This window comes from Psammomys obesus, unplaced genomic scaffold (assembly GCF_907164565.1).
Source record: "Psammomys obesus unplaced genomic scaffold, mPsaObe1.curated_primary_1811, whole genome shotgun sequence".
NCBI classification, from domain to species: Eukaryota; Metazoa; Chordata; class Mammalia; order Rodentia; family Muridae; genus Psammomys; species Psammomys obesus.
In genome coordinates, this window is record NW_026592890.1 from 25,971,288 (window position 1) to 25,991,664 (window position 20,377).

The 20,377-nt window shown below is 48.0% G+C and overlaps 1 protein-coding gene across 3 annotated transcripts in view; it reads right to left on the minus strand.

Annotated features, from left to right (window-relative positions):
* Positions 1–20,377, minus strand: part of Fyn (FYN proto-oncogene, Src family tyrosine kinase) — a 195,293-nt gene that overhangs the window by 33,681 nt on the left and 141,235 nt on the right. For all 3 annotated transcript variants that reach the window (XM_055615957.1, XM_055615954.1, XM_055615956.1), the window contains 5 exons: positions 16,135–16,392; positions 12,985–13,081; positions 6,019–6,117; positions 3,451–3,554; positions 1,936–2,085 (listed from right to left, as the gene is read on the minus strand). In XM_055615957.1, coding sequence (XP_055471932.1) covers positions 1,936–2,085; positions 3,451–3,554; positions 6,019–6,117; positions 12,985–13,081; positions 16,135–16,381 — 697 coding nt within the window. In that variant the 5' untranslated portion in view covers positions 16,382–16,392. The remainder of the gene's footprint in view (positions 1–1,935; positions 2,086–3,450; positions 3,555–6,018; positions 6,118–12,984; positions 13,082–16,134; positions 16,393–20,377) is intronic.

Consider the following 20,377-nt stretch of genomic DNA (forward strand, 5'->3'; position numbering starts at 1 on the left):
CGGAAATTAACAGCATTCACAGAAACTTGGTGACATGAAAGAGTAGGGAAACAGTAGCTATTGTTCAGGTTACTGAGAAGCTGGTCCTCCCCTCCCCCACCTTCCTTTTTGAAAAGAATATAGCTTTGAGAATCTAGCAAAGGTAAGGGGAGACAAACTAAATGCCAACAGTGAGTAAACAGGCACATAAGGATGGGCGCCACACAGGGCCTGGACCAGTGAGTGGGCAATCCCCCCCCCCCCCCCCAGGTCCCTGGAAGTCTCTCGGATCCAAAGCACAAACTATGGCTGACTCTTTTCTGGGAACCTTTATTTTTCAGTCTTTTCTTTCTGATTGGAATCTAGTTCTGAGATGTTTAGGCAGGAAATTATTTATGTGTCAGTATTTCAAAGGCGTTCTATGTGCAAGAGAGAAAGAGGGAAGAGGAAAAGCCAATATAAAAACAAATCTAACTCAAGATGGATTTTTTTCCCTGAGATTAAAAACTGTCTATTGCTCTTCATACCCGCCCTCTCCGTCAGCTTTATGATGTTATTAAGGCGCCCTTTCCAGCACACTATTTTCAAATGATCCAGGCTCTAGGGACCCTGCTGATGTTTGCCTGTAATGAAATATAGTTCAGCATTTGAAAAATCCTTATAACACACAGGCGTTTTGTGTATATCACTGACGCTCAAGGAGACTTTCTGCTCCATTTCTCTCAATATTTCATTAGAATTCACACAGAGCAGGAGAGCTAACACCCGGATCGCTGGCTACTCGGCTACTGTTATTTTTTTCAATTGCCAGAATCAATACCTAGGCATTCTAATTGTTATTTTAAAAAACACATTTTTGTGTGTGTGTGCTAAAAACAGCAAATATTTTTTCACTGGTGAGGAAAAAAGGCTGGGTTTGGTTGCTGCTATCTGTAATTCCACCTTTCAGGGGGCTGACTCAGGAAGACTGCCCTAACTGTGAAAGGTCACCTTGGGCTACCTAGCGAATGCTGGGATACCTAGGGCTACAAGTGAGACATTACTAAAAAAAATAAAAAATAAAAAAAAGGAGGGGTCAGGTACACAGGCATTGTATAGCAGGACACACGTTAACAAGGAAAGCAAGTGTCACATATTGAACAAGTGCACACAAAGCTACGTATTTAAATAAAACGCATGTGAATACACGTAGATCCAGTAATACCCAATAATTAAATTGCCAAGAACAACAAAAGAATGGTATCACTCGACTAGAAGACAGTGTCTAATCTTTGTTTAAAGTCATCACAATAGCTGGGTGCGGTGGCGCACACCTTTAATCTCAGCAATCAGGAGGCAGAGGCAGGTGGATCTGTGCCTTTGAGGCCACCAGACCCACACAGTGAAACCCTGTCTCAAAAATAAAATAAAACAAAAAGAGTCAACACAATAGAGGTCAGAGAGCTGTGGCCACGTGCAGGAAAGCCTGGGCAGGAAGCAGCACTTGGGAGACGGAATGCAGATTTACCCCTGCAGATAAATGATCGTGAAAGGCAGGGATGTCCAGCAGCGCCATGGCAGTGCAAGTGTCACACGAGGTTCCCTAAGGGGGCTCCCTGGGAGCCCGCCCAGGGACAACTCCTCTCTTTCTTTCCTCTCGGGGTTCTGCATTACACAGGAAACCAACTTGCAAGGACTTTCCTCATGAAAATAAAAAAACTCAAATACAAGTTTCAAGATTTAACCTACTGCCTTCCCCTTGGGGGAACTTCTGAAAAAAAAAAAAAAAAAACATGAGAAATAGTATCTGTGGAAGCACAGCAGTGGGGACCACCGACTCACGTCTGTCAGGGTGGGCACAGGGACGGCATTACCTAGAGACGTTTACGTTATTTGCCGTACCTCCTTCTCTTCCCTTCCCAGATCTGGGCCCACCCACTCCTTCCAGCTTCCAAATGGGGAGGGTGGTTATGTTACCTGAGTAATGCTGTACAAGCTGCTGAAGCGTTTCAAACTGGGCCCGGGTTGTGATGTAGTATCCGCCATTGTCAAGTTTGCGAATTTTATAATGTTTGACATGGTCTCCTTTCATATCATCCCAGTCTCGTATGGAAAGTGAGTAGGCACCTGGTAAACAGGCAGAATGTTAGTAGTGCCGGCATTGCTGAGAACCAGTCCGTTTTGTAGGTCTCACTTATTTGACTATTCTGATTAATAATCATTAAAAAGACACATGCATGCACACATATACACATATGTGCGTGCATGTGTGTGTGCGAGCGCGTGCATACACACACACACACACACACACACACACACAGCCTCAAACATACCCATCGTCTCCATTCAGTAACAGGACAAAGACAACTCTTGTCCTGCCTGTGTTAGAAGATGTTAGCAATAACATGACTTTGTTCTTGGAGCTTCTTCGTTTTTCTACGTTTACCCTTTCAGATTCTTGTGTTATCTAACACAGCACAGACCAAACGCCCCTGGGAAAGATGAGGAGCAGACTCCAGGTAAGCTTGCCTCCTGATTTCATTTCCCATGAGGTACTTGGGAGGCAAGGATGGTGGAAGGGTAGGAGGCAGGGATGGTGGGGGGAGAAGCAGGGCGGGGGTGGGAAGCAGGGATGTGGGGGCAGAGGGGGTGAGGGCAGAAATGGTTGAAGGGTGGGAGGCAAGTATAGGGGGCACAGAGATGGGTTTGGGGCAGGGATGGTTGAGGGGTGGGGGAGCAAGGGGTGGTAGCAGGGAGGGAGGCAGGGTGGGAGTTTAAGCGGGAGTGGGGGTGGGGTGGGGTGGGGGGTGGGGGAGGAGGCTCAGATGATAAAGGAACAGATGGCAAGCACAAAATGGAAGTCTGTCCTCTGCAAGGAATCTCCAAAGTTCTGCTTTCCAATACTTCACAGGGACAGGCCACAGGACAGTGTGGCACATCAAGCCAGAGGCTACCATTCCCTGCCCTTTTCACATGCTCTATCGAATTATTAAACAAAAGGAAGAGGAAGTTCTCCGTTAACGAAACAAAATGGAATGAAAGGGGAAAAAAATTAAACCAGTGGTGGTGGCACACTCCTTTAATCCCAGCACTCAGGAGGCAGAAGCAACCTGATCTCTGAGACAGCCTGATCTACAGAGTGAGCTCCAGGACAGCCAGGGCTGCACAGAGAAACCTTGTCTCAAAAAAAAAAAAAAAAAAAAAAAAAAAAAAAAAAAAAGAAATGAAGGAAAGGAAGGCAGAAGACTGCCCCTTCGGAGTCACTGTACTCTAAGAGGACCTGAGCCTAAGGCAGGGAGCCGGCTGGCCTCTGCTTCTGGAGGAGTCTCCCTGAACCCTGAGCATCTGTTGGAGCTGCCTGCAGTCCAGGACTGCCTCAGGCCAGGAGGGGCTGTGCCTGGCAAGGCCCTTGCACATCATGGCTAAGCCTTCCAATCCCAAAGACTAGTCCTCAGATTCCAACAGGCTGGATTTGTCCTTTCCCTAGCTTACCTTTGGTGGTTTCGCTCTCGCGGATAAGAAAGGTACCTCTTGGGTTTCCAAAGGACAGAAGCTGTCTCTCAGCATCTTTGCGGCCGAGTTTTCCAAAGTACCACCTTAGAGGGAGATGCAGGCAAGAGAATAAATAAGACATGAGCAACGCAGTGTGTCCTCCACAAATGGCTTTGCCCCAGTGATGCCTCCCACCCCAACTGCTTCTCCCCCAGCGTCATCCGTTCGTTTTCAGTGTATTTCTGATTCTACCCTCTCTCCATCTCTTTCGTTCTAAACTACCCACCTACCTACCAACCTAAGTCAGGCTTAAATTGTGGGTTGTTTTCCTTCCCTCTAGACGACAGGAATTTGTGTGTGTGAAAAGTGGCACCTGCATGCACAAGAAGAGAAACCTGCCACCTTGTTTGAAATGTCAACTGTAGGAGATGCTCCCACAGCTCATCTCTAAGACCCTTGATTTCTGAGCACAACTACAATGCCTGGGAAATACCAAGACACAGCCCTCGCACAGAGAAAGATCACCAACCAAGCATCATGTTTTAAAAAGGAATCCACCAAGGACGAATAAAGAAGGAAGTTGGATAACATTTCTATTCAATCTCTACCTACAGGAATTCTGAAGAAACCCCTGATCTGAGGTGACAGATCACCTGGTTTGCTTTTCTCTTCCTGTTCAGCAGGTGTGAGGACTCAAATTATTGAAAAGCATTTACCAAGCACCTGGCCGGGGATCTGCGGCAGGGCTTCTCTTTCACACAGCTGTAGGGAGGGTTTATTGTACACGTGAGATCTGTGCACAGTTAATGGGCATGTCCGTAATGAGCCGGGGGTGTAGGCATTTTAACATTCCCTGGCAGCGAACTGATAGCACTTTTGTGCCACGGTAGGAAGCCTCACAGGCCACCTCAGGATCGTCATGTGTCTTTTGTCTCCTCATCTGTACTGCTGAGCCCTAACCAATGCCTGGCGGTTGGTCCACATCTCAGCACTGGGTTGTGTATGAGTAGTTAAGTGTGCTGAGAGCCCAAGGGAGAGTTCTGGAGCATCCCACTAGAATCTGTGTTCAGGAGCAACTTTTAGGATATTTATCTATGAAAGCAACTGGTTTTAAGGAAGAGGTTTCAATTCAGCACCCCTGAACAGAGCTAGTAGGCTTCTCATCAGATCCTTTGTAAGTGAAAGGATTTCACTGAAGAAAAAGTTTGTATCAGTAACTCAGTTAAAATGCTGTGCGAAAGAATGGTGGAAGGGGGCTTGTAGACCAATGGATTACACCTAACCCAGCAGTATTTTAACATAATGCTGATTAATTGCATATGTACAAACCATAGGCTTTATTGAAAAAATCCTACTCTCTATAGCCCAATATTAAAAAAAAAACCTTATCACTATAAATATGCAGCAAATGGGTTCTCAGTTAAATCAAAATAATGTTACTCTGTAGTAAGTTTTAAATTCTCAAAAGACACGGAAGATAACCTACAGAAAGATATCTACAAATCTGTCCTAAAAATTCAGTACAAATACATGTATTTACTGATAATGAAACACATTAATAAGGAGGGTGGAAAACAGCTCTAAGCCACTGAGTGCTGGAGAAGTAGAGACAGATCTCCTTAGTGTGGGGAGTACAAAAGAATTAAAGAGGATTGACTGATAGGACTGGGGATTTGGCCAGGGTGAATCATCTAATCCTCCTTGCTGGGCCTCCACGAATCCACAGGAAAATTAAAAGTGAGAGCTGCAGGTTGTGGGAGGCTGACTTTCTCCTTTCCCTTTCTGGTGAAGCAAGTCCCCCCTGGCGCTCAGGCGGAGGCCAAGATGCTGATGCTTCGGACCTTACCCATCCCTCTCTTTTTCCAAGAGTTCCTACAAGTGTCTCCGACTCCGGTAGGAGAAATTACAATGATTAGTCATCCTTAGAAAGTCTGGAGTCTCTGAGCACTTTCCTAAACTGTCTCCAGTGGGAGAGTGGGGTCAAATAACTGCTAGTCAGCGCCTGTCAGCCACAGAAACAACTGAGACCTCACTCAAAGAAATTATCACTTGAAACCCACAGCTGCAGTATTTTCCAGGTTGTGGGGGCTTGCTCTATGTGAAATACTTTTACCTGGGGCCAAAAGGTATGCCTGTTCAGCGCTCTCAATATTTCTGATTATCAAGGAGAAGGCTCCTGGCTTAACCTTTAATAATTATTTGCCTCCTCAGGGCTCCCGGAGCCGACTGCGGGCACACCACGGGCTCTCAATAATACATGCCGCAGCTGGGGCCTCACCACGTTAGTTTTTAATCTAGAGAAAGTTATTGGGTTTTTATTTAGGCTACTCATATAAAGCTCTGAAGTAAGAAAACGGGTAGGTTGAGAGGAAAAATATGAAGTTAAAAACAAGTGTATTCCATAGAATTGACCGAAATCCGAGCAACAGAGAGGCACTATATTTTTTCAGCCTTTAATAACTGGCAGATTTCTTCTCTCTCCTGTGCCAGGTCGCTGGCATTTTGGTGTGACAATTAACTTTTAAAAGCAGGCAGTTAGAGAAAACAACGATGACAACAACAACATACTCCTCTGCCTGAATGGAGTCAACAGGAGCCACGTAATTGCTAGGAATGTAACCAGTTTCCCCTGTTGTCAAGGAGCGGGCTTCCCACCAGTCTCCTTCCCTGCAAAGGAAAAGGAGAAGAGACATGAATGCAGCATCCAATTTAGCATTCTTCAGTCCGATTCTGTGCAGTACAGAGTCCTTGTTGCCTCATCCCTTTGCCACACAAGTTCTGCAGTCTGTCTTCTCTTCCTCAAACTTCTAACATAGGCCCTAAGAAGGCCGAGTTCAAGCCAGGGCTGCCTCTTGCCTTCCGGTGAAATTATGCAGTTAGTCCACAGAGTGCTATCTTAACGTGCATGATGCTCTAGGTTTGATACCCAGCACCACATAAGCCACAGGTGGAAATCCCAATAGGAGGTAGAGGCAGGAGGACTGGAAGTTCAAAGTCATCATCAAGAGATTCTAAAATAAATTTTCCCTTGTGGGGCTCCCGGGAGGATGCACTTGCAGAAGCATTTTTCTGGGTAGGAGGCAAACCTGAATGACTGTGTATGGAAGGACTCATACCAGCCTCGGCTTACTATGGGGAAATGCAGGATTGTTTGGGGGAGGGAAGCTGGTTAGGGGGCCCAGTGCGGGATGGACGCATGCTTAGTGTACCTATCTTGTTCACTGTGGGAAGACATGGCCTTCGGTGGGTAGAACAATCAAGGACACCGTAGGGCAGGCTTTCCTGGACACTTTCAGCTGGAGATTATTCTAACAAACATTCACAGCTTTCGCTGTCTGAATCGGATGGAAGGGTGGGCAGGTGTGTAGCCAGGCAGCAGAAGCAGGAGCAGCAAAGTTCTCAGGGAGCGGGAGGCAGGGCACTCTCAACACTCAGCTTAAAGCCACTGCCCGTAAAACAGCCAGCCATATGCTTGGGTTCACTCGGGTTTTCATGCAACAAAGAGCCAAAGTGGAGCGTGCGCTTCCTCCCAATAACAATGGGTGGGCCAAAGGTCATGTGTGACTTGGGCTAAATGAAGGTCTCTCCACCAATGAGGTCAGAAGTGTGAGGGCAGGGGAGGACAGGGCTGCTAGCCAGCACATCAGGCCCCTCAGCCTCGGACCATCATAGACCATCATCTCACCCCCCCCCATTTTTTCCTCAGAGGTGGCAAGAGAAACCTCAAGCCTTTAATTAAAAAAAAAAAAAAATCACCTTTTGGCTGGGCTGCTCACGCTCTCAGGGAAGAAAATGTACTGGCTTTGGGCTTATCTTTAAAAAAATTTATGTATAAGCATGTGTGTCTCTGTATGTGGAATGTGCACCTGAGCAGAGGTGCCCTTGGATGCCAGAGGCCTCTGATCTCCTAGAGCTGCAGACGGTCGTGTGACCTCTCTGATGTGGATGCTGGATACCAAACTGGGGTCTCCTGGAAGAGCAGCACTCGCTCCTAACTGCTGAGCCATCTCTGTAGTTCTAAGGGATTATAAAACTTATTCCTTGGCTAGATGAGGTGGAGCAACATTTAGTCCCAGCATGTGGAAAGTGGAGGCAGGTGATTATGAGTTCGAAGCCAGCCTGGTCCACACAGTAGGCTCCAGGCTAGCCAGGACTACACAGTGAGACACAAACAGACAAAACAACAAACAAATGTATTCCTTAGCATCTTTCCTTTTTAACCCTATCAAACAACAGATAAACGATGAGAGAGACATTGTGGTTCTCTTACCCAGAAAAACCCTTTAATCATAATCACATTCTATCCAACATTCTTATTTGAAACATTTATACATATCAAAGAATTTACATAGATAAAAGTACCCAAAGAATGTAAGAGCCGTGTCATTTACCACGTACATGGAAATTTATCCCAGCTACAATCTGTACATGCGTCCCTCCGCCTTGTGGTACAACTCACGACTGGGTGCTCTGTGGTGGAATGCTTGCCCAGTGAGCACAAGGCCCTGGCTCCCATCCCCATACCACAAGAGAAAACAAGAAGGTAACATTTTAAGTTGGCACGGTCCCCATTTCTAGCCTCACAGAAACGTGTGTAGTCGTAAGCCTAGCATGTAAGTGCTCGTGTGGAAGTTAGGCTACCACCATGTGTGCTAAAAAAAAAAAAAAAAGGCTTTGGAAATGCTCCTTCATTTTAATAGTGACAGTGTCTACTGCTCTGAAATTCCACTAGATGGAGACATTTCATCATTTAAAAAAAAAAAATTAGCCATCAGCTCCTCACTGCAACCTGTCTCCCAACCTGGGAAATGCTCCAAAAGGGAGAAGAAAAATTAAGTGCTCGTACCACAGGCTTATTTTCTAACGCATGAGAACCTTCATCAAGTTAGTTCTAATTGAATTAAAGAAAAGAAAGGCTAGCATCAATTTCAGGTGGTCTGGGAATGTCATGGGGGGGGGGTACATCTTGCTGCAAACTGACTCGGCATTAATGCAGCAGTTTCCGCTTTAACGTTAGTACCGGCTGTCTTGTTTTGGTTTAGGCATCTAAACAGTTAATCACGCGTTAGCACACAATAGTCAGCCCTTAAAACCCTGTGAGTTTGTAGTTCTTCTCAAGAAGGACACCGCCAGCCTGGACTTCTGTTTCTGGGCCAGGCAGGGTGTAGGAGTGACACACAAGTGACAAAGACTCAACGCGTCACAAGGCAGAGTCACATCTTGTGGTGTCTCTCTCACCGGGCCTCATGGAGTGAAGACTCAGAACATCTCCCGGAAGTTGTTGGGCAAACAAACACATAAACGCTGTTGAATGCGCTGGCAGCACCAATTCACCTCCAAACACCTTCTGTACGCCCTGCCGCTGTGGGGAGATCTCTAACACATCCCTTTCGCTACTGTTGAGCTACTGTAGTTAATCAGTATTAGTGTGTGTGTGTGTGTGTAGTGTGTAGTGTGGTGTGTGTGTGTGTAGTGTGGTGTGTGTGTCGTGTGTATGTATGGTGTGTGTGTGTTTCTGTGTATGGTGTTATGCATACAGCAATGCATGGCAATGTGTGTGTGCATGTCTGCAGAGCCCAGAGGTTGATAGGGGTGTCTTCCTCAGTTGCTTTCCACCGTATTTTCAAGACAGGGTCTCTCACTGAACCTGAAGCTAGCTGACCGAGTGCACCTCGCTGACCAGCGACTCCTTCTGATCATCTCTGGGTTACAGGTACTGCTGTCATGTTCAGCTTTCGCCACGAACACCGTGGACTAGACAAAGTTCCTGGGCCTTTCCTGCTGGGGACTGGACCAAGCTCCAGGCCTGACCTGCTGGGGACTGGACCAAGCCCCAGGCCTGACCTGCCTAGCTCTCTCCCTAGTCCATAATGCTACACTTCTTTAAACTGTTCTTGCAGTTCATCTTTTTTACTAACTCATACAGATCTCTCTTCCTCCATTCCTGCCTCTAATCCTAGAGTTCCTCACAGAGCCATGGTTCCAGTTGCCGGGCAGGAGGCAAGATGCTTCAGAGACCAGATGGAGGCAGGAAGTGGCTTGCTTTGCCAGGAGCAGCCAGCCTTGACCTGTCTAGGCAGGGAGTTCTGGATTCTTCCTGTGTTTGGCAACTGTACTTCTTACTCTGAGAGAGACTCTTTGTAACAACTTTTATCACATGCTTGGGTAATCAAAAAAATATTTTTAAGCTGGGCATGATCCTTTAATCCAAGCACTAGGGAGACAGAGGCAGGTGGATCTCTGAGTTCTAGGACAGCCAGGACTACACAGAGAAACTCTGTCTTGAAAAAAACAAAACAAAAAAAAATTTTTTTTCCTGATTATGACAGAAAAGAACTTTCAGATTCTATCTATGTAAAATATTGATTGCATTTTAAGGACATGGTATTTCAAGATGGTTAAATTACTCGTTACAAAGTGTGAAAACAGGGAATGAATAGGTGAGCTTAAATGCAGTGCAGAGTAAGCTCAAGCCTGCGAAGGTCCTTAATATGTTATGCTGAGAACTACCAACAGGTCAACGAGGACGCCCTCCGCTCCTGTCTGCACTGGGAAGGGCCCTTCTGAGCACATCTGCCCTGTACATGCTCTGTGGATGAGGGCCCCTCGATGGGAGGGAGGGTCAGGAGGGGGACATACGGGAGGAGGGGTGGCAGCTGCCCCAGGGAGAGCAGAGCCACATCCTTCTCCTGTCAGTGCTGAGAGCCAGGCCGAGGGCGGTGGGGGAGGGAGGCCTCGTGCCATCTGCTCTGTGCTGTTGCTTTGTTTCCTTGCCTGGTTTCCCTTCCCTGTTATTATCCGTGACTCCAGGATATCGTTTTGCTGTACAAACCTTACTTTTCTTTTCCATAACCTTGAAAAGGGGGCCCTTAAGTGGCATGGAGGACGAAGGACTCCACTCTAAAGGAAAAGCCCCTCTCCAATGCTCTCCTCTATGAAAACGGGGTCAGAGGACCACAGGGTACCAGAAACACTAAAAGCTATGCATTCAGATAAAAATACAGAGTGGGGCAGGCAGCATCCTTCCCTTAAATATTTCTCTAAAATTCACCTTGTTGATATTGTAGAGGCTTTCTATAACAAAGGGAGATGCAGGGATTGGCTTTGCCAGTGACTGACAAGGCCATGCCCTGCACTCGGGACACACAGGCCTGCATCAGGAGTGTGCACACACGCCCAGAATTATACTTGCCTCTTTCTACCCCTTCTACTTCTTACTTCCAAGGACTCACAGAGTTCCAAACTTCTAGTCGACCTTGCCATTTAAAGCATATTGTACAAACTGGGGAAGGTTTACACAAAACCCGATCAATAGACTCCGACAAGCAGCATTCAACTGAGACTCAAACTAACAATAAGCAATCATAAGTGGGAAGAGATCAAAGCCAAACCCCCCTCTCTCCGACTCTCTAGCCAACTTCCTCAATCTTCTACTGTCACTTAGATCCTTTGGCTGCCTTTGATGGCAGCATCTGGGCTTGTCCAAGGTCACACCTGACAACCAGACTCAAGACTTCTGAACCCTCTGTCTCACCCACCTGCCAGGACTGTGCACGGGGGCAGTTCCCTAACTGTGCCCTGCGGCTCTCAGATGTCCAGTACCGACTGCGGTACATACCTCAGACAGTTGTTGTGAGGAGTGAGTGACGGCAGCTGTAACTTAGCACATGGCCCGTACATAGGAGCTTGCAATAAATGGCAGCTGCTTACTATTTTAAGAAATTCCACTGCCTGCAGGAGGCCTCTAGTGAGGGAGGCTTGGTTTGCGAGACTGCAGTAAATGTTACATTTTTGAAAAATTGAGGTAAGATACATGTAACATACATGTCTTATTTTTTACATTTTTAAGTGGGAAGTCCCAAGGCAATACGTCAGTAACTACAGTGCGGTACAACCATCGCCAGGCACGGTTATATGCACTTTGTCCACATATTCTAATAGATTAAAAAACGAGACACAGCCACTCCTCTGTTGGCGATGACAATGCTCCTGATTTTAAAAGTCCCTGGCATTATGCAGACAGCGCCTGCTGACACTGAGTTTCTAGTGTCTGCAGAGGTATTGGGGTTTGCTGTTGAGAGCTGGTATGTTCTCAGCGCACAGTGCTGAGAGCCGGGGGCACCCTCAGGAAGGGCAGGAGGTCCAGGAAGACAGTCTTCCGGTTACAGGGAGTTCCCTGGGGCCACACCCTCTGCTTCCCAGGGGCTCAGGGGCTGTGTTAACTTCTTACCTCCCTCCCTATGTTTGTCTTTTTAGAGGGAAATGGAAAGCCAAGCTTCAGATCTTTTAACTACCACTAAGTCAGCCCAAGGAGAAGCAATCAGCCTGGGTGGTGAGAGCAGAACCCTTGACGTGCCTAGCCCCGGGTGGCAGTGTTTCCCAGTGACAGGGAGCACACAGCAACACACCTGAGGTGCTAAGGCAGGATGCTACCATCTTCTTGGGAGCCTGGATTTTCCCACAATTCCCTTACCCATGCACACTGCTTAGGTGTAAGAGACTAATGTTTCAGCAGCTAGAGAAACCTGACACACAGTTGCTCTTCCCCTACAAATAACAAGGTAGGGCTTGAAGGGGGAGTTTTACTTTCACCCCTAAGTTTGCCTGCTCCCAGTTTAAGAGTTCCTAGTTTAAGATGCACTCTGCTATCTTCTCACAGAAATGCTTCTGCTATCTTCTTACAGCACACAGACATGCTCATATTTTCACTCAGGGAACCACCTCCACAGGCTTCATGGTTATGGAGTGGGAGATCTTGTTGCTGACCTGAAGTGTGACACCTCTGCCCGTGCCCACAGCTCAAAGCAGAGAGCAGCCAAGCAGTGTGGCAGCCATTTGAGAATACTGATTTGGAGGTGGAGAGACGGGATGGGGGTCAGCCAGGAACCAGTGCTCTTACGACTTCTACTAAAATGCAAAAACATGGACCCATGGGCTGGAGAGCTGCTCAGGGGCTAAGGGTGCTTGCTCACAAATTTGTATCCCAGTAGGATGTCACAACCCAGAATGCTTTCTCGAGCCTATGACCCTAGTACTGTGTGTGTGTGTGTGGGGGGTGTGTGTGAGGGGAGGGCATGTGTGTGATAGAGGTAGGGCTTGCTGGCTGCCAGCCAAGCTGAAACCCGGGCATTTCAGGTTCAAGGAGAGACGGGCCTCAGGGTGACAGAGGAGGACACCTGATGGCTCCCTCTGACACTGATGTGCGACGTGCGAATGCAGTGCGGCTCTCGTTCTCCTGTAAGCACACAACGACTCTTTCTCATACACATACACACACAATTAGAAAAGTAGACTCAAAAAAAAAAAAAAAAAAAAGACTCTGCTCTCTGCTTTAGCACACAGGGCCCTGCGACACCGCTGTACTTTGTCACCAATTCACTCAGGTTGTATTGCCGTGAGCTAGAGAACTCAGTAAGTTCCTTATCCAGTAAGTCCCTTTCCTTATCCTCAGATACCTGTTGTCTCTGGCACAAGAGCCTTTTCCCCCAAAACCAAAAGGCAGGTGTGCTTCACCTCCCCCAATCCCAAACTTACGAGCTGTTCAATATTTGAAATTTTTCTCCTTTGTGAAAACTCAGGTCATCTTCCGTCCGTGCTTCATAGTCGTAAAGAGCCACGAATAGTGTCACTCCTGTCAAAGCAAAGATGGAGATTATTACACAGGAAATCAATACTAAGAAATCACATCTTTGTTAAAGGCTCACCCTTAAACATCTACATTTAGTTGCCATTTATAAACACTTTGAGGTTTTGTAAATTAATATGGGGACGTGGCTGGCTTTGTAACATGGACTTTGTGTCGGGGGTGGGGAACGGGGGGATTATGATAAATGCCTGGAACTGAGCGATGTCTCGTTGGGCAACTTTGGGTGAGTACTGGGGAAGCGGCAGGGTTCTGACTGGCTCGGATCTGCAGCAAAGACTGACACCCTTTGTCCCCCCTCCCACCTCCCCTGTGCTAAGGCCTGGGAAAAATGTATCACTCTTTCAACTCAAGACCAGCACAGCAGTGAATGAAACAGGAAGGCCTGCTCTGTGTCCTGGTGATTTAGAGACGTCTCTGTAATGTCATCCTACCCCCCCCCCCCCCCATGGAAGATGTGCTGCCCTTGGCACCTGCAGCTGTGGTAATGGCTGTCAGCTCGTCAGCTCTGAGGTCATACTGCTAACACTCCCTGCCCCCTTCGAGCTCCACACTATCTACTTACTTCTGTCCTCTCAACTGCTGACTCTCAGAGGCCCTTCCCCCATCCTAGAAGTTTTCTATCAATCGCAAAAGTCCGCCCAGCATTCCGTTCAGTCTAGGGCCTACCCCGGGTGGCAGGCAGAATCCTGGGGAGGTCACAGCGCCTGCTGCCTTAATTCTCATGCCCTTGTGCAGCCTCCCTCCCTTATGAACGTAATGGCTTGATACTGACTAACACAACATATAAAGGTGACAAACGTCCCCAGCGCGACACATCTCTTCAGAAGACAGTGGCTTCTCCGCTGTTACGACCTTGCAGGTGCCACGCTGGCAAGACACCCGTGACAGTAAACTGACCCCTGACCAGGAACTGGAACCTACCAACACCACCTGAGGTGGTGAGAAAGCAGTTCACTCAATCAAACCCTGCAGCCAACGCACCCTGACCTCATCCTGCCCCAAGTCGGAAGGCCAGGCGGTCACTCCCAGATTCAGACCCACAGAAACAGAGGCAACAAACATTGAGAACGTAGATGTGGCTGTTACTCGGTGCTTGTAACTGAGGGGAGCCTTTCATTTCTCTGTAGTCTGGCTTCTCATTTTGATTTGCACACACTTCAAAGTGCCTGCCACGATGGCTCATTAGAGCGTGGCTTCCTCTCTCCCCAGCGCCACACTGCTGTGGAGATCATCAGGTGCAGGGAGGGACAAGCGCTTAAGGGTGGAACTTCTCTTCCACCTGTCTCAGGGGCAGTCCTGGAGCAGGGCTTATTCGGTACTGTCTTCCCTTCCGAAGGTTTCTCTGACGGAGTGGAGGAGTCTGGGACAGGTACTCTTGGGACTCACAGCCAGTCTTCACGAATGATTGAAGAGGGATGACGCTCATGTTTGCTGAATTAAAGTCAGCAAACACAAAACACTCAGCACCTCTCACAGTGGAGGGGAGCTGAGTACACGACTGGCTTTCCTTTCTCTTCTGTATCTTCTAAGGACAAAGGGCCCCAGACTGCCTGTCTGCTTCCTTTCCAGGCACCTGGGCGGGGGCGCAGGACACGGAGGTTTGGTGAGGCTCTCATATAAGGTTGGATGAAAGGGGGAGCTAGTGTCATTGTAGCACAGGGGTGAACACAGTTGTTTTGTTCTATGGGACAGACACTGACAGGGCAGTGCAGGGAAAAAAAATGTCCGAAGGCCTCAGGTTGGGATCCTCCTCCACTCCCACTGTGTATGCTGGACGCAAAGAGCGCCACTAAAGCCTCAGCAGCGCCAGCTCTCTGCCTAAAGAGGCACAGGGGGTTGTCAGAGCGGACACGAGGCATCTGTCCCCAGATGAGTGAAGAGAGGCTACATTCTTTTAAACTTTTGTAATAAACAATTTTGGAACAAATAATGCCAAATATCTGGTTGCTATGGTTCACGCACTGAGAGAGGATTTGGAAGACTACAAATACACGAGACAATTTACAAGAACTGCAGGAAACATGTGTGTGAGTGTGTGCCAGGTATGTTACGGAGCATTAGCTAAGTCAGCAAATAGATACAGCAGTGAAACCTAGCCCTGTAGCATGAAAGAAAAGGAAACCCAGGGGGAGGAAGGGAAGAGAGAGAATATGAAACAAACGTCTTGGCACACAAAACTCAACTTTAAAACACATAGCTGGGTGTGCTATTTCATGGCTGTAATCCCAACAATCACTAAGGCAGGAGAATTGTTAATAGTCTGAGGACAGCCTGGGCTACAAAGTGACAGCCTGTCTCAAAAATCACACACAAACACAAAACAACACACATACACAGATCGTAATCGAACAGAAATGAATGAGAGGCTTGAGGGCTGCTCAGGCTGAAACACTGAGAAGTAGAGGCAACCGATAAGAACATGATGCCAAATAGCCACACCGGCCAGGAAGTGGCTGTCAGGCTGAGGAGTGGGAAGATCACGGACAGAAACTACCCCAGAAGTGAGGGAGGGGTGCACTCCCCAGCCAGGCCTGAGGCCTCTGCTGTAAGGACCCGGATGGTGCTCAGGCGGCCCTGCTTTTAAGAGGCCACACTGGGTGTTCAGGGTGGCCAGGGTGGGGCCTTGGCTTAAGGCGGAGAAGGACGCTGCAGGAGACTAACGGTGCAGAACTCTCAGGGGTGTCCCCAAAGCCAGGCACACTGATCTTGGATACTCAACGTGGGTCTTTTGTTTTGAATGGTACATGATGGATGAAGTTGACTAAGACTCCTCTGTTAAAATGTTAGTCAGAGTGAGTCAGCCAGAGCACAGATACATAGTTGCCAAAATAATTGAGAACACGGCCAAAGAGCTGGCCAGATGGCTCAGTGGGTAAAGGCATTTGCTGTCCAGGCCTGACCCACGTGAAAGGAAAGAATCAGCGCCTAGAAGTTGTCCTCTGACTCAGGTGGCACACCTCCTCTCACCCCACCCACACACCCAGCAGGGACTCCAAAAACTCTTGGGTTCTTGGCTCTTCTCCCTGCTAGCGGCTTACCTGTCCCTCCTCTTGTACGAAGGGTCCCAGTGTGAGAGGAGGAGTTCACACCCCCAAAGACAGTGAGTCCCTGGCCCCCGGCGGCGTGGAAGTTGTTGTAGTTTGGGATGGAGGTCACGCCGAAGCTGGGGTAGTGCTGAGGGGTGGGGTCTGTGCCATAGCGGTACCCAGAGCTCTGGTTCAGGCTGCCGTCCCTCTCCTCCGTCAGTTTCGCTGCTTCTTTATCCTTACATTGCACACAGCCCATTATCCAAATCCCTGACAAAAGAGAAAGGGGAGAGTTAGCAGGCTGACTAAAGCAGTGGCAAGGGACTAGTATTAAGACCCATCTCAGTCCTCTGAAGCGCACACTGAGCGCTCTGGAAGATGGCATGATCACAGAGAACAATGCTCATGGGGTACAGTTTCACTCAAATGAGGCCTGTGCCCCCTAAAAATTCCACATTACCACACACCTGCCTGAAGATAGCCCACCCAGGTTTCTTATCTTTTTCTTCAGTCACCTTAAAATACGTAGCCGGGTGTGGTGGTCCCAGCACTTGGGAGGCAGAGGCAGAGGCAGGTGGATCGCTGTGAGTTCGAGGCCTGCCTGGTCTACAAAGCGAGACCTGGTCAGCCAAGGCTACACAGAGAAACCCTTTCTTGAAAAACTAAAAAAGATAATATGTGCGTAATAAAGCGAATTTTTCAACACTAGAGCAAAACCTTCCAACACAGCAAAAGTCTGTGAACTGTGAACAGCAGATGAACTGGGAAGCCAGGGTGCGGACCAAGAACTATTTACCACACACCCCACTGTGGGCACTAACTCTTCAGTCACAAAATGATGATCGTATTAAAACTAAGAAGTAGCTACCAAGTGGAAAATAAAGCTGGGCAGAAGCAAAGAGGCTGTCATGTAGCCTCCAGACACAGGAGCATTTGAAGCTGCTAATTAGCATTTCAAATTTCTATCAGTGTTTGACATTCTTCAAACCATTTAAAAGAGCGGCTGCTACGGTCTGGGTCTGGTGGTAGATGGAAAAGTTGAGTCATGTCACCCTCTCCTCCTCACACCTGCCTTCCCAAGGCTCCTGGGTAAATCTCCAAAGAGCCAGCTGTTCCCATCTGAGTCCTGAGAGGCGTCCTCACCGCTGCTCCATTTTCCTTTCACGCTTCCTGCTTCCGCTCTTACCTTCCCGACTGGGGATGTGGCCTGACCACTCCTGCCTTTTCTTCTAGACGTACAAGGGATCAGTGCCCCACTAAGATACCGTTTCTCTTTCGAAGCCTTCTCAGACCCCTTTCCACAAGCTCAGATAATACTTTTCTTAAGTGCCCACTGGCTTCCTTGCTTTCCCCTACCTCGAGCCCCACTGTGCCATATTAAAGGATGGCCTGTCCACATGACCCACTGCCCCGTGGATGAAGGTCCACTTCCCCACAGATGTACTGCCAATGCCTACACACAGTAGCTGCTGAATATGTAACACCTAAATGAGTGAAAATTCTGTACCAAACCCAACCTTCCTTTCTCCCAGTGACTTTCATTAGTAGTACCATCCTGCTTTATCTTTTCTTTTTAAGACAGAGCCTCACTTTGTAGCCCTGGCTGTTCTGGAACTCGCTCTGTAGACCAGGCTGGCCTAGAACTCAGATCTGCCTGCCCCTGCCTCCCAAGTGCTGATCTTAAAGATGTGTCCTACCACGCCCAGGCCCTGCCCACACGTATGTGAGGAGTGAAGATGACTCAGAGACACAAGGGAGGAAACAAATGTTACCATTCTGGACTGTGAGTGGACAGGAGCAGGTAGAACTGGCTGCAGGTGTCCCCGCCAAAACTCCAAAAAGCAGTTTTGGGGACCAGAGAGTCAAATAAGAAACATGTGGCGCCATGTATGACACATTCTCACAGGGGAAGGCAGGACTCAGGACAGAGGGAGGTCTGAGACCACGAAGGGCAATTCCTATCAATGCAGGAGCTGTCACCAGCTGAGGAGATGCCCTGTGGCCATTCCCAAGCTCTGAGTTCTCCTAGACCAGGCACGGATGGGCTTTAGACACGCTAGAGCTCTCACACTCTACGCTTCAGCAAACACTTAGTGAGTTCTTGAGAACGGGGATGTTTATCAGGCAGCCGCCTACTACTTGAGCTGAGATCACCAAATCTGGAACCCATTTCCTCATAAATCATTCAAGATTAATTTACTGCAGACTGTGTCCAAGATGCTTTCTCACTTATGGTCAATGAATGATTTTAACAAGTTTCCAACGGGAAATGGGAACTATCTCCAAGGCATGGTTTACTGAGGGAATTTCATCATTGCTGTTGCTGCTCCTCCGTCTGACTGATAAACATTAACTCTTCCCGGTAGACCACTGCTGTGAGGTTTGGCGAGGGCCAGACAGAAAACACATGCTCCAAGTGCTTTTTCTCTTGGGGATCTCACTGACTTGCTTAATCGGAGGATGCAGGCCTAGAACCACAGGGTCACGTTCACATCAGTCACCCCTGTGGCCAGGAAACATGCGTGGTAGGCAGCGTCTGGAGATGTTTTCAGTTGCCGAAACGCAGGGAAAGGGGTGCTTGTACATCTGGTGGGGTTAGGCCAGGGTTGCCACCAAATGTCCTACTAAGCACAGAACGGCCTCCTGCAACCAGCTCCAATGTTACTAGGGTTGCCCGGGAGAAATCCTGGTTTCCTTTGAAACCTACAACCAATGAGAACTTTCATTCTTTTTAATGCAACCGTCTACTTAATGCAACAAAGCAACCCCTACTAGAATTCCTACAGAGGACATTATATCTCTCCAAACAAAGATGGACTTTTAAGGTTCATCAAAAGAGGCCCACAGTGTAGTAAATGATTAACTGTACAGGTGGCTTCAGGGAAAGGTATAATCCCTTGAAGTTAGGGGTTGGCTGCTTGTCCTTTGCTTCACAGTTGTGTGTGTCTCAAGTGCCTAGAACCGTGCTAAGCATGCAGCCGAATTCTACAGATGTCAAGTGAATAAATTAAAACAGTGAAGATTAGCTCAGAGAAAACGATCTTTTGTGGAGGGAATACACTGCAAGTATTTGACACTCCGCGCTAACAAATGCTTCTGCACATATCTTGCTTGTTCCTTTCTCTTATGACAGGGCACATATGAAAAATCAGCAGTAACGATGGAGATGGCAACATGCACACACATACAGAGACAAAACAAAAGCAAACCAGAAATAATGCAGGCTCCAGACACCAAGAGTGAATCACAAAGATTCGTGAGAGAGCTTGTGGTCTTCTCCCTCACTCTTGGGTCAGGTAGCCTAACCATTTCTTGATGAAGACTCGGACGACGCTATATGGACCGCATTCATCATCCTCAGGCTCCTTGCCATGAAGCAGACTTCTGGGAATTTGGGCCAAAATAAAGGTACCTCTATTCAGTTTTGTGTGGCGGTTTTTACGTCCACCAGCATGGAGAGTACTTACTATTCTCCTGGCTTTTGATTTGCAGGCCACTGCAGCACTGTCGGTGCCACTCTGAAAACACTGGGGTCCTCATCAGTAAGACACCCTGTCAGCTCCATGGCCCTAGTCCACGTGTCTAGACGGGCTGGGAGGGAGCATTTGGACTAATCTGATCCTGTGTGAATAGTCAAGATATCCGGATTATAGCCCTGATTTTCAATCCTTTTAAAAGCCGAGGGGCCCTGTTTCTAATATGCATATAAGATCCAGTTTCCTTAAATTTATGTAGCCCTGCAGATCTTTTAAAATTAGCTAGCAGTGTTACACAACTGGAGAAGAAGTTGCCAGACACAGTGAAGCACAGCCACACCCTGCTCCCATGAGCACAGCAGCCATGATCACTTTATGTCATGGTGTGGTCTCAAATCCTTCACACAGTTCTTCAATAGATAGAATTCGACCTGCAGTATTGGGGGTCTCAATTACTATAGGTGTAATATGTTCTGACCCAAGGTGGGCCTGGGTGAGCACACACTCTCAGCTACTGATGCCAGTCTGTGGGCACATAAACACCAACAATCCTTCCATTTCCTCAGCTGCCAAGCCAAAAGCGATGCCCAGGACCACAGTCTACAGTTGCTGGGTGAATGAGAGGACTTCAGGTTTGTGCTGGTCTGGGAAACAAAACCTGGTTGAGAACACTCGCCATGCTGGAAAATCCTTTTGTCTGTGGTACACTCTATGGAAAGCCGATGAGTAGGCTGTTACCCTGGAGCCAACTTAGGAGGGTATGGGGAAATGACAGCCCT